The sequence below is a fragment of the Sus scrofa genome, chromosome 14, assembly GCF_054392235.1.
Source record: "Sus scrofa isolate SSC_HxYL_T2T_F1_AM1 chromosome 14, Sscrofa_HxYL_maternal_Yorkshire_Landrace_v2.0, whole genome shotgun sequence".
NCBI classification, from domain to species: Eukaryota; Metazoa; Chordata; class Mammalia; order Artiodactyla; family Suidae; genus Sus; species Sus scrofa.
In genome coordinates, this window is record NC_139396.1 from 53,769,680 (window position 1) to 53,783,819 (window position 14,140).

Here is a 14,140-nt window from a genome sequence, read left to right on the forward strand (position 1 = left end):
ACGGCGGGGAGAGGGTTTGAGATCAAATTAAATCAGGGGTGGCAACTTCAGTGTCTCGAGTGGCCAGGCAAGCAGCCAGTCTGGCTGGGTTAGGTACTACAGTGAGGAAGGGCAGGTCTGGGTCAAACTGGAGAACCCAGGCCTCATTGAAAGAGGTGGCCACTGCTGAGCGCCAGCCAGGCACTGCCCCGGGTGGCCAGTCCCTTCCATTTTTGTAGAAAAATCAGAAACCTGGTATTTTATGAGAAATCCCTCCTTTATCATTGTACACATGACCTTCTGACTTCCTTGCTCCTCCCTGTCCCCCTCACTTCCTGGGTAGAACCTCAGTGGGCTCATGGATGGATGGCCCCACCCAGGTCCCAAAGTGACCTAAGGGCCTTAGGGGGCTCATGCCCCAGGTTCTGCTTCCTTGGGTCCCCTAAGCCTCATAGACTCAGAGGGGATCATGTTGTCTGCCCTCCCCACCTCGGCCCCTCCACAATCCTCCACCAGCTTTAATCCCTTCGAGGCACAGGAAACTCACCAGCCCTCGCCAGTTCTAACCGAAAGAAAAATCTTCACTACCCCAAGCCTCATTCCGCTTTCTGGGCCCCATGGACAGGGAGCGGGTTCTACCTCCCTGAGAGTGGAGGGCCTCACTTTAACTTTTCCCAGCGTTAAAGGCCACACAGACAGAGCTGCTGGAGCTGCGGCGGAAGTACGATGAAGAGGCGGCATCCAAGTAAGTGAATGCCCTGCTGAGGTGTACCTCCTCCCTCTGACCCTCCCAAATCTGCCTCCTCCCTCGACTTTTCTCTCTGCGATTCTGCCCGAGGCACCCACTTCAGTAAGCACTCTCTGCCCCACACCCACAGAGGCACACAACTGTTGCCAGTCATTTGTGATGCTGTCCGTGCAGCACAGACTCTAAAGGCCGTCCTGGTTTGCCGGCTAAGCAGACGCTGCTGTTCAGGGCCTCTGCCTCGCCCTGGCCTCCAGGGGCGATCCCCACTCCGCAACTTCACAGCCCAGTCCTCAGGGCCAAGTGTCATTCACTTAAATTAGCCCGGACTCAACATTTCTTCAGGCTGTATGATATCACTTAATCCACAAACACTTTTCTAGCACCTACTGTTTGTCCAGGGCTATGCTGGGTCCCTGGAGGAAACATCAGGCCATGGACCTGTCCTTGGTCAAAGATAGGAGACAGACACCAACTGATAAACAGGAATAAATTTTTTCATTCAAAGACACTATTGAGCACTTACTGAAAGTCTGGCCCTGTTGTGGGCACTTGATAGGGAAAAACTGGGAGCAGCAAGAGAGAATAACAGAGAGGGTGGGTGGGTCCTATTATGCAGGGTAGTCAGGGAGGCTTCCCTGGGGAGATGACCTTCAGAATGAGACCTCAAAGATGAGAAGGAGAAGACCACATGAAGAATGCTGGTGAAGGTGCTCTGGGCAGCGGGACAGCTCGTACAGAGAAGGCCTTCCACCCAAACAACCTGAGTGGCGTTTAGTCACCAAGTGCTCCTCACAGGCCTCCTGTGGCCCCCACCCCACGGTAGTCAGAGGGGCAACAGAGGGGATGAGGCCCATCCCGATCCCCTAAGTGTTGGCAACCCAGGGGATGGGGAGGCAGCGAAATAAATGAGGGTAATTGCAGAAGGCCTCCGAGGAGGTCTTAAAGCTCAGGCCCTGTTCTCTTGAGGAAGGCGTGCAGGCAGAAGGCACAGCAGAGGCAAAAGCTCTGTGGCAGCTTCAGAGTGTGAACCCCCGGGGGAGATGGCGGCAGGGCTGCCTGGAAGGGGTGCGGTGCTGAGGCCCCATTTTCATTCTCGCAGCCTGGGTTCTGACCAGTAGTAAGGATGGCAGGCAGCCTCCGCAGGCCTCCACTGTTGAGTTGGCAGGGGCAGGGCAGTATCAGGAAGGGCGGGGGCCCTGGTGGCTGCCAGAATCCCTTCCTCAGGGCCTCGTCTTTCTGTCTCAGGGCAGATGAAGTCGGCCTGATCATGACCAACCTGGAGAAAGCAAATCAGGTGAGGAGTTGTGTGCTGGGGGCTCATTCTGCCCGGGGTGAGGGGGTCTCGGGCCGAGAGGAGGAAGCTGAGCTCAGTCCATATGAATTGGACTGCATGCCATGGCGAGCGCTGGGGCAGGGAGATGGCTGGTACCCAGTCCCTGCGTTCCCAGAGGAGGGAGGCGGGGCACAGACAGGACCCTGGGAACCAGGGTGATGCAGGCAGCAACGACTAGGGAGGTTGGCACCTGACCCAGACACAGGGGACAGGGAAGACATCCCAGAGGAAGAGCCGTGGTGCTGAGACCTGACGAGTAAACAGAGACTGTGGAAGGATGGGATTCCAAGAGCGGGGACGGCCCTGGTAAAGGCCGGGAGGCAGCCTTTCGGAGCTTAACCAGTGTCCTTCCCCATGGGAGGAAGGTAGAGCAGTGACCAGGGGTCCCAGGCCCGTCCCCAGGCTGAGCTGGGATGTGGGGCTCTCAGAACCAGCTTGAGGGAGGAGCCGTGTTCCACAGAACTGGGCAGGGGCTGCTTCTCTCCTTCTGTCCCCACCTCAGGTCTCCGACAGCCTCCCCACTTAGGTGCCAGTCAAGCACTGGGAGGACTCCAGCCTCCCCTGGGGCCCTCACATCCTAGTCCCAGCCCAGGTCTTTGCAAGTCCTTCAGCCTCTCCAGGTCTCAGTTTTCACGTTTATAAATGGAGTTCTCGCATCCTACCTTCCTCAGGCTTTAGATGTGTTGCCATCTGGGAGACAGAGTTGGGCAGGATTTTGAAAGGAGGTGAGACATGGCCATGAGGGTTCAGTCTGTGATCCCTTGGGCCTACCACACCTCTCCCATGCCAGGGGCATGGCCAGGAGGGGTCAGCAGTGTGACAGGGCATGTGGTCATTTCCCAGGGCTCATTAAGGGAGGCCTCCTGAGATGACACTTTGCAGCCAGGTTCTGAAGTCCAAGTGCTGTTCTCTTGAGGAATTGCATTCCAGGTGGAGGACACCAGAGGCAAAGACCTAGAGGCATAGCTGTGCAGGCACAGGGCAGGGCACTTCCACCTGCAGAGAAACCGTGGAAAAGAATAACGTTTTGGAGGTTAGTTTTTTAAATAGGTAATCCATTTACTTAGTTCAAAACTCAAAATGGGGAGTTCCCATCATGGCTCAGCAATAATGAACCCAACTAGTATCCATGAGGATGAGGGTTCAACCCCTGGCCTTGCTCAGTGGGTTAAGGATCTGGTGTTGCCCTGAGCTGTGGTGTAGGTCGCAGACATGGCCCAGATCCTGCATTGATGTTGGCTGTGGTGTAGGTGGACAGCTGCAGCTCCCATTCGCTCCCTTGCCTGGGAACTTCCATGTGCCATGGGTGCGGCCCTAAAAAAAAAAAAAAAAAAAAAAAAAATCCTCAGGTACATAAGCCCAGAAACTCCATCTCCCTCCCCTGATCATGGCCCCCAGTTGCTCTACCCCTGGCAACCTCTGTTACATTGTCTGGGGTCTCCTCCCAGAGATCCATTCACAAGCCCGTGAATATCTACTTTTACCCCTCTTTAAAACTAAAATTGTAGGTACTATATATATCCTCTCAAAGCTTACTTTTTCTGTGTGTGTGTGTATATATATATATATATATATATATATATATATATATATATATCTTAGAGCTGATTCCATATCCATAGATAAAGCCGTTCCTTTTCTATTAACTGCTGTGTAGTATTGCACTGCATGGACACATCATCTAACCCAGAGGAAGGCAAACTTCCTGTCAAAGGTCAGAGAGTAAATATTTTTGACCTTGCAGGTCACAGTCACAACAACTCAGCTTTGCCATGGCAGAGTGAAAGCATAGCCAGCATGGAAACAAGTGGGGCACATGGCTGTGCCCAGTAGAATTTTATTTACGTAAACAGGCAGTGGGCTGCGTTTTGCCAACCTCTGGTCTAACTCGCATTCTATCAATGAGCATTTATGATATTTCCAATATTTCACCATCATCCTTGATACTGTTGTGGGTCACCTTATACAGGTATCATTTCCCACATAACCAAGCCACGATATAGGACAAATTCCTAGAAGTAGAACTGTTGGGGAAAAGGGCTCTGCAGTTATAATTTGTGGCCACACTGCCTTGAATGGGGTTGTGCCATACCCCCCAGCAAGGCATGAGAAGGCCTATTTCCCAGTAGCCTCTCCAGTACCATGTGTCCTCAGACTTGGCTCTCTGACCATAACCAGGCTTGAGAAGAGAGATCTTAGGAGTTCCCAGTGTGGCACAGTGAGTTAAGAATCCAACCACAGCGGCTCAGGTCACTGTGGAAGTGCAGACTTGATCCTCTGCCCAGTGCAGTGGGTTAAGGATCTGGCATTGCCACAGCTGTGGTGTAGATCGCAGCTATGGCTTGGATTTAAGCCCTGGACTGGGAGCTTCCCACATGCCACAGGGGCAGCCAAAAAAGAAAGAAAAGAAAAGAGATCTTATACAATAGTTTATCTTTTTTTTTTTTTTTTTTTTTTATCATTTCTTGGGCTGCTCCTGCAGCATATGGAGGTTCCCAGGCCAGGGGGCAAATTGGAGCCGTAGCCACCGGCCTACGCCACAGCCACAGCAATGCAGGATCCGAGCCACGTCTGCAACCTACACCACAGTTCACGGCAACGCCAGATCCTTAACCCACTGAGCAAGGCCAGGGATTGAACCCACAACCCCATGGTTCCTAGTCAGATTTGCCAACCACTGAGCCACGACAGGAACTCCCAAGAGTAGTTTAAATAGGAAGCATTTTTCATTTTTTTCTTTTCTTTTTTTTTTTTTTTTTTTTTTTTTTTGTCTTTTATCTCTTTAGGGCCACAACCACGGCATATGGAAGTTCCCAGGCTAGGGGGTCTAATCAGTGCTACAGCTGCCGGCCTACACCACAGCCACAGCCACACAGGATCCAAGCCACGTCTGTGCCCTACACCATAGCTCACGGCAACACTGGATCTTTAACCCACTGAGTGAGGCCAGGGATCCAACCCAAAACCTCATGGCTCCTAGTCGGATTTGTTTCTGCTGCGCCACGATGGGAATTCCAGGAAACATTTTTAATAACATTTATTTTTTTTTCTGAGTATAAAACTAAAACCTGTTCATTATATAGAGTATCTGAGGAAAAAGAAAATGTCATCCTAGTAGTCTTTAATATCTATATTGTAAATGTGAGCAAGAGGATTCTGGAGCAGAGCAGATCATTAGTAGTACTTGCATAGTAAAAACCACACCAGTTTGCCCAGTTCTTCTGGGGTGACGAGATGAGAACCAGATGGCATCCTACGTGCACTGGAGTTTGTACTGTAGTCAAGGAGCCCCCCAAATATGAACCTGGGTGGTTGTATAGGAGAGGGGCCTTCTGAGAAAGGGAGAGAAATCTACTCCCAGGTGTCATACAGACAGAAGGGCGAGGATCCTGGGTTTTTAGCTTTGGAATGTAAATGCTTCTGTCCAGGGGGAGACAAGACCAGCAGCTTTAAACCCAGCTTGACAACCCAGGGGATGTCTCCCTGGTATCCCCCCTTGAAATGTTAACACACCCCTCCTGGGGAGTGAACCTCTCTGGAGCCCTCACTAGCTAATCAGTCCTATATATAAACTTCCAAGGCTTGTCTTTTAGCCCAGATCCCAAGTCTCAGTCAAACTTGCTCAAAAAACACTGTGTGGAAACAAAAATATTTTCTCAAAAAAAATTTTTTTTCCTCTACAACCCCACACACCCAAAGCCCTTACCAAAACAAATCTGACTTGACTTGAACCATTTCTGGAACAAGGCAGGATACCAATAAATAAACAAATCAGTTAAAAAAATAAATCAACGAAATGTGCACATGGATGTGAGTGGGTCTGTTGGCCTGTAGCAGGTACAACATCTTGATTGCCAAGAACAATGTGTAAGTTAAACTTAATCACTATGACCTGTATCACTAGCTAGAGGTCAAAATAGAGCCTTAGCTCCTTTAGTTTTCCAACTAATAATTCAAAATCCCGTATCACCTATCGTTGTTAATAAAGTTAACCAATTATTGGCAGATTTCCATGTTAGGCGTCAAGGTGAGATTCTTAATGAGTTGTATTTTACCACATCATTTACTCACAGAACAACCCTCTGAGATACTTGCTTTTATAATCCCCACTTTACAGATAGGTAAACTGAGTCCAGGAATATGAAGTTTCTTACTTAAGATCACACAACCAGGAAGAAACAAAGTATGAATTTCTCTCCAAAGCCACAGTCTACATTGTTAACATTTGGATGCTTCCTTCTGGGCTCTTTTCTTAGAAACTTTTGAAGAGTTAAGATTCAATTCAGGGGGAGTTCCTGTCATGGATCAGTAGAAATGAATCTGTCTAGTATCCATGAGGACACAGGTTTGATCCCTGGTCTCGCTCAGTGCGTTAAGGATCTGGCGTTGCCATGGCTATGGTGTAGGCCGGCAGTTACAGCTCCAATTTGACCCCTAGCCTGGTCAATATAACCTCCATACGCCACAGGTGTGGCCCTAGAAAGACAAGAGAGAGAGAGAGATTCAGTAAACTGTGGCATTCTGATTTTTTTTTTTCATGGCCAAACCTGGGGCCATTGGAAGTTCTTGGGCTAGGGGTCGAATTGGAACTGCAGCCAAGACCTACACCAAACAGCCATGGCAACACCAGATCCAAGCTGCATCTAGAACCTACACCACAGCTTGTGGCAACGCCAGATCTTTAACCCACTGAGCAAGGCCACAGATCTAACCTGCATCCTCCCAGACACTGTGTTAGGTTCTTAACCCACTGAGCCATAGTGGGAACTCTTGCATTCTGACTTTAGATGTATTTCATTGCCCCATTTCAAAAAAGGAAAACTGAGACCCAGGGAGGGGAAGTAACTTGCCTAGGAGCCTGCAACAACTTATAGGCTTTGAAGCCACCTCTGCAGAGGCACCATCGAGGACTCATTCCCCACCAGGTGGCGCAGGAGCTGGGGACAAACTCGGGCCTCTTGTTCCCAGCCAGGCTAAAGTTTACTTGGCAGACAGAAATGGCCTGGGAACATGTGAAAACCTTCCAGTCCCATCAAGACAGCATCTGCCTTCCTGCCCAGCACACCAGGAGAAACCAGAGCCAACTCTAGGGTTCAGGACCCAGAAAGTAGGACCCTAGGCCCTCAGAGACCTGCCTCCCCAAGCCACCACTCCTGAGACGGCACAGGAAAGCAGTGGAAGACAGAGTGGGATCTGGTGTGGCCCCGCTCCCCGCTTAACCACATTCACCCTGTTTCAGCGAGCCGAGGCCGCCCAGCGGGAGGTGGAAAGTCTTCGGGAACAGCTTGCTTCTGTCAACAGCTCCATCCGCCTGGCCTGCTGCTCCCCTCAGGGACCCAGTGGGGTAAGGATGGTGGGGGAGCCGGAGGGAAAGGTTAGGAAAGGCTATGTCTGTGGGTTTGAATATGTAGGTGATGTTTTGTGGATGGACCATGTGCATCTATGAAATTGTGCACATGAGTGGGTATGGGTCTCTGTGTGCATACAGTGGGCATAGCATCTTAATAACCAGGGTCAGTGTATAGATAAACATAATTCCTATAACTTGCTTTACCAGCTGAGGGTCAACAACAGCCACAGCTCTTTTAGCTTTTCACGTTCAAGCTTCCACATACCTTAATTAACAGGAAGTCCCCTTACCCCTAATTGTCCAAGAATGTCAGGAATTTAGTCAGGCCCAAGAGGATCATTCTTATTGCCAGATGCCCAGCAAGAGTGAGTAGGAGGGCGAGTCTGGTGGATAGAGCAGCAATGCAGTTTTGGTGGCTGCCAACAGGTGTTGCTGTTGACCACTCGTCTGGCATTGCTTGGTGGCTCTGGGGGCACTGCTGTGGGGATGCCCCCACTGGTTCTCAGTCCCTACCAGAGCGCAGTGGGGCTGCATACCAAGATCTCAAATTGATACTCATATCAGCCATGGGTTCCTAAAATATGCCAGGGTGATTCTAATGAGGCTTCCCAGCCAGCCACATGCTACAAAGAACCACTCTTTAGTCATTAACCCTGAGGTTCCTATATTAAGTTAGTCAGTGCATCTTTCTCATTCCCCCTGGTTGCTGCCCCTTTGGGGTCCTAGGGACATTTCCTGCCCAGGAACTTTAATCAAAGCCACACCAACCTACCGTTCTGTCATATAATGAGTCTCTGTTCTTCTTCTCCCAGAAAGCCTTGGCTTCCTTTTGTAAATTGGTCCCCCTTACTTCCAGGTCTCTGCATGTCAAGGGATGAAATACCTGATTGCTTAATAATAACAGGTCTGCTCCAGAGTGATTTGCCATCTCCATCCATGAACCTGAAGTGTCCGGCATAGTTTTCAATTCACCTGACACCTCAATACACAGACCTGTGTGCCTGTATCTATCTTTCTGTTTAAATTTCAGAATGAGTCTCTCTGAACATGTGTTACTGTATATGTGTGTGTCTGTGACCTTTGGGCAAATAATTATCCTTAATCTAACTGTGCCTTGGTTTCCTCATCTGTACAAGTAACACCTGCTTTATAGGGTTCTTGAGAGGATTACATGGTGCTTGCTTTGTAGTCTGTGCTCAGGAGGTACAAGATGCCACTGTTATATCCAGGATGTTTTTGCCTATGTGAGCAGGTGGCCCCTTTAAACACGTACATGTTTCTTTATGTGATGGTGACAGATCCATATGAGTGTATCTTCTTGATGCCCGTGCATTTCTGTGTGTGTGCTTGTCAACAGGAGTATCCCTGCAGGTACATGCATCAGTGTGTGTTGTGTCCATAGGTGTGTCCACCTCTGCCTGTGTCCCCTGAGGCCGTGTGTATGTATCAAAGTGCCCGATGTCTGCACAACACAGAGAGTGAACACAAGAGAGACTGAGAGCAAGAGAGCTCACGAGGACGCCTCAGAGAGCATTGGCCAATGGTTCTTAATTAACCCCTGTGGAACCCAGCAAATGCCTGTGCTAATCAGCCATGGGGAACTTTGCTGGTTTGGGGAGTGAGCTTTTCTGAGCACAACAGTGGCGCTCGATGCTAATTAATTTAATGTGTTAATGGCATCCGCTTCCTGTTTTAATTGGCATTTATCTCAATGGAAGGATAGCCTGAGTTGGTAGTGGTCGTTTTTTTTTTTTGTATTTTTGTTTTTTCCTTTGTACTGCTGCTTAGATTCATTTGTAACTGAGCCCAAGGGCAGGCTCAAGCCTGACTTCAGGTCTCCTCAAACAGAATCCTCTTTATCTTCATCCCGGACTAAGAAGCCATTTCCCAAAACCTGGAGAAGCTGTGGGGCTTGGGGCCGGTAGCAAATTAGGAAGAGGAAGGAACCACCCTAACGCAGCTTATGGCTTTGAGCTCTCAGATCTAATCCTGCGGGTCTCTTGCTGCCTGGGACGGGGACATCCCCCTCGGGTGAGACCTGGGCCCAATTTAGAAACTCAGACCTCGGTGCTGTTCTCTCGACCAAAACACCCCATCACCACCACTTCCTCATCCAACTGACTGCTTCCCTTTTTTGTTCCTTTTTAACAAATGTTTTATTGAAGCATAACATCCACAAGGGAAAATGTGAGTCTAAGTGTACAGGACGTGGACTTTTTCGCAGTAAACAGACCCCGTAACCAGCATGCAGATCAGCAAGTAAAACATTCCGGCACCCAGGAAGCCTCCCTCATACCCCGATCCAGGTGCCACCCCCCCAGGGCAGCCACTGTCCTAACTTCTGACAGAACAGAGGGGTTTTGCCTGTCATGATATCTGATCTTAATAGAATCACACATACACGCTGGTGTCTGTCTCTGTTGTATCTGGGAGAGTCGTCCATGCTGTGGTACAAGTAGTTGTAGGTTATTTGTTTTCAGTGCTGTCTAGTATTCCGTTGTGTGAGTATTCACACTCTGTCCATCCATTTGCTGGTTGGTAGACATTTGGGGCGTTTCCGGTCTGGGGCTGTTAGAGAGAGGGCTGCTATGTAGTTCGTGTCCTGGGTCTTGGTGCACCACGGTGCCTGCATTTCTTCTGCAAATATTCCAGCGATTGAAAGCACCAGGATTTAGAGAAGCACCGAATATTCGCCTTTAGTAGATGCTGCCAAGCAGTTTTCCAGAAACTAACTTGTTCCTGAATTTCAATATGGCTTCGACATACTTTTCTTCCAAACAGCTTTCTCTGTTCACTCCTCCCTCCTGATTTCATTTCCAGAAGAGAAGGGAAGCCATCCAGGCAGGTGGGACCAGCTGGGCAAAGGCTCAGAGGTGGGCAGGGAAAAGCCAGGGCCTGTCAGAGGACTGAGTCACTCCAGGGAGCACAGCACCCCTGCATCCCCTACCTCGCACCTCTCGGCCCCTCCAAGCCCCTCTTTGTCCCCAGGATAAGGTGAACTTCGCGCTGTGCTCGGGCCCTCGGCTTGAGGCTGCCCTGGCCTCCAAGGATCGGGAGATCCTGCGGCTGCTGAAGGATGTGCAGCACCTCCAGAACTCTCTGCAGGAGCTGGAGGAGGCCTCCGCCAACCAGATTGCAGACCTGGAGCGGCAGCTCACAGCCAAGTCTGAGGCCATTGAAGTAGGTCTTCGGGGGAGGAGGTGGGCAGACGGGACATGGGCAGGGCGTCCCCAGCAGGACGTGGACCAGCCTCACCGTCTTTGTTCTTCTAGAAGCTGGAAGAGAAGCTCCAGGCGCAGTCTGACTATGAAGAAATTAAAACAGAGCTTAGGTACCGTATGGGTGGGGCTCCACAGACCCCCAAGCCCTTTTCCCTAGCTGGGGGCTCCTGGCGAAGAGAGCAAGGGGCCCAATTCCTCATCTTCCTCCCTCTCACAGACCCCACTTTGTGGTACCCTTGTCTCTCCACTGACACCTTGGGTGTCACGCCCAGTCCTTTGTCATCAAGAACGTGGCCTTGCTGGTGTTGTGATTAGCCTCAATCAAATTAGCTTAAGCTGACCAAGATGGGAGTTGGCTAACGAGGCGGCCCTCCAGGTGACCGTGGGCCTGTCGTTGTGATGAGTCCCACGTGATGTGGGGTCCAGGGGGTGGGGCGGTAGCTCTTCATCAAGGAGGATGAGCAGGGGATCGTGCCTCTCACAAGGCCTCTCCCGCAGCCTGGGGAACTGGCTGGCTTCACACTCTCTCCACTTTCTCCGGCAGCATCCTGAAAGCCATGAAGCTGGCCTCCAGCACCTGCAGCCTCCCCCAGGTGAGTGTCCCTGCCATTATCCCCACCAGGCAGGCTGCCCCTGAGAGCCTTGCATCAGCCACGCCCTCTCAGCCCTGCTTCTTGTCTCCGCAGGGCATGGCCAAGCCTGAAGACTCACTGCTCATGGCAAAGGAGGCCTTCTTCCCTGCACAGAAATTCCTTCTGGAAAAGCCTGGTCTTTTGACCAGCCCTGGTAGGGGAGGAGGGATGCTCTCGGGGCTGAGGGGCTGGGTGGGAGCTGCTCGTGGGTCCCTGGCCTCCTTCCTGCCCTCGGACCGCTGCCTTCCACACGGGTAGGAGCGTTATGGATAATAGGCAGGCACCTTGATTGAGCGCCTGCTATGCGCCTGGCATCATCATTGGCTAAGCCAGCTGGCAGCTGTCCCACGGGGTGCCTGTCCACATCCATGCACACTCTCAGGGACACACAGCCCACTCAGGCTCTCCTGAGGTCCCCTGGAGTCTCCCTTGTGCCGGAACCTTCATGAGAGGCAGTAAGGTGTCCCAGGGGACAGGAGGGCCTTCATACCCACACCCACACCCACACCCACAGCAGACCGCTGGGAATGACCTGTAGAGTCTCCCAGAGTCGCCCCTGCTCCCTCTCAGTGGCTTCACGACCTTTTAGCCACGTGGCCCTGGCCAAGACTTTCTGTGCTGCCTCCATTTCCTCATCTGTGAGATGGGGCAGTAGTGGTGCCTGGCAGGTGCCGCACAGGTGGAGTAACTTAGCGGCATGGAAAATACAAAGGCTTGGACCAGGGTCCCCGGGAAGTGAGCTGTCCTGCCCTGGGATGGGGATCAATCCACATAACAAGTGCTCAGTTACTGTCCTTGATGGTGGGAGGGGGGATCCCCAGCACTGGCGTTTGACCCAAGCCTTGAAGAATGGGGATTAGAGTGGGGGTGGGAGTGCATATGTGGTGGAAACAGCCAGCGTCAGACTTCAGACCGCTGGACACCTGTAGCCCCTCCCCCTGCCCTCCTGCCTTGGCCAGCGCCTTCCTCTCCCTCTGAATATCTGTCTCTCTGTATGTGTCTTTGTCTCTCTGCCTCCCTCTTTCTGTCTTGTCCCCCCTGTCACTTCCTTTCGCTCTGTCTCTGCCTCTCTCTGACATCCTCCCTCCTTCTATTTCCATCTCTGTCTCTCTGTGTCTCTCTCATTATGTCTCTCCCTTTCTCTGTCTCTCTCTCTCCCCATCACTGTCTGCCTCTCTGTCTTTTTCTCTCCTCTTCCTCTCTCTGTCGGTCTGTTGGTCTGTCGGTCTGTCTCGGCGTTCTAGAGGAGGACCCTTCGGAGGACGATTCCATCAAGGACTCTCTGGGCACGGAGCAGTCCTACCCGTCCCCTCCACAGCTCCCGCCAGCGCCAGGGCCTGAAGACCCCCTGTCCCCCAGCCCAGGGCAGCCTTTGCTGGGCCCCAGCCTGGGCCCTGACGGCCCTCGGACTTTCTCACTGTCCCCCTTCCCCAGCCTGGTTTCAGGGGATAGACTAGCAGGGGACACGCTGCTGTCCAAGCACATGATGCCCCCGGCTGCCTTCAAGGGGGAGGCAGGCGGCCTGCTGGTGTTCCCCCCAGCCTTCTATGGCGCCAAGCCTCCTGTAGCCCCTGCCACCCCAGCCCCTGGCCCCGAGCCGCCTGGGGGCCCTGAGCCAGCAGAGGGCGGTGGGGGCGGCACGGCCACAGCAGGGGCCGGAGCGGAGGAGGAACAGCTGGACACGGCAGAGATCGCATTCCAGGTGAAGGAGCAGCTGCTCAAACACAACATCGGGCAGCGCGTGTTCGGCCACTACGTGCTGGGGCTGTCCCAGGGCTCGGTCAGCGAGATCCTGGCCCGGCCTAAGCCCTGGCGCAAGCTCACGGTGAAGGGCAAGGAGCCCTTCATCAAGATGAAGCAGTTTCTGTCGGATGAACAGAATGTGCTGGCTCTGAGGACCATCCAGGTGCGGCAGCGAGGTGAGTGCCAGACAAGGGCCCATCCAGGGCGCAGGGGCTCTGACCTGGTCTCCATGGGAGCTGGCTGGGGGCTGAGAGCACAGCTCTGGGTTCAGAGCCTGAGTCTGCCACCACCCGGCTGTGGGACCGGGGCAAGTGCCCTTGTCTCTCTGTGCCTCAGTTTCCGTCTCTGTAAGATAAGGAATTAACATCCTCCATCCACCTTTCTTGGGGCTACCCCTCCCCTTGCACCTGGCCCCTATGGTACAATTCTGGCTGACCGTGGTGGGAAAGCCTGGACCCCAGGGAGTGTCCTGCCAGGTACTCCCAAACATCTCCGAGCATCAGTTCACCCATCCGGAAGATGGCCTGGGTGACCGCAGCCTTGCCAGACTTGGCTTTTAGGGTACTCCAAGAGAAGGGCCCGACTTTGACCTTCTAACCACCTGAATTTGAGTTCCAGCTCTCATTCCTACAGTGAGCAAACTCAGGCAGCTCACTTTAGCTGCCCTCTGCTTCAGTGTCCCCATCTGTCAGCCTCCTAGGGGGTTAAATGAGTACAAAGCCTGTAGTAACTCCTTGAGAATTGTTGGCTTCAATGGTGGCTGCTGTCATTGGGTGTTTTTTGGTTATTATTATTTCAAACTAGATTCACTCGTAGGTCCATAGTTTGTCACACAGACTAGCTAAATGGTGGTCCTGCCACACACCCTCACAGTCTGGCCCTCACTCTCCGGGCCCTGGAGTTAAGGGACCAGCTCCCCAGACTGACCCCCAACATATGCAGGTCCCCACACCAGATGCCTCCTTGCCTCCCCCAGGCAGTATCACCCCGAGAATTCGCACGCCAGAGACCGGCTCGGACGATGCCATCAAGAGCATCCTGGAGCAGGCCAAGAAGGAGATTGAGTCACAGAAGGGGGGTGAGTATGACCACAGCAGGTGAGGCCTGAGGCCCCCAGGGTCTGCTCCATGCAGG

The 14,140-nt window shown here is 52.3% G+C and overlaps 1 protein-coding gene across 48 annotated transcripts in view; it reads left to right on the top strand.

The window, feature by feature from the left end:
* The window catches only part of CUX2 (cut like homeobox 2), a 296,127-nt gene that overhangs the window by 254,051 nt on the left and 27,936 nt on the right, over positions 1 to 14,140 (top strand). For 31 of the 48 annotated variants that reach the window (XM_084996003.1, XM_084996011.1, XM_084996022.1 and 28 more), the window contains 9 exons: positions 658 to 724; positions 1,973 to 2,021; positions 7,300 to 7,404; positions 10,399 to 10,590; positions 10,683 to 10,741; positions 11,176 to 11,224; positions 11,297 to 11,417; positions 12,508 to 13,182; positions 13,983 to 14,084. In XM_084996003.1, coding sequence (XP_084852129.1) covers positions 658 to 724; positions 1,973 to 2,021; positions 7,300 to 7,404; positions 10,399 to 10,590; positions 10,683 to 10,741; positions 11,176 to 11,224; positions 11,297 to 11,417; positions 12,508 to 13,182; positions 13,983 to 14,084 — 1,419 coding nt within the window. The remainder of the gene's footprint in view (positions 1 to 657; positions 725 to 1,972; positions 2,022 to 7,299; positions 7,405 to 10,398; positions 10,591 to 10,682; positions 10,742 to 11,175; positions 11,225 to 11,296; positions 11,418 to 12,507; positions 13,183 to 13,982; positions 14,085 to 14,140) is intronic. The other 17 variants (XM_084996016.1, XM_084995987.1, XM_084995999.1 and 14 more) reach the window with 1 other exon arrangement.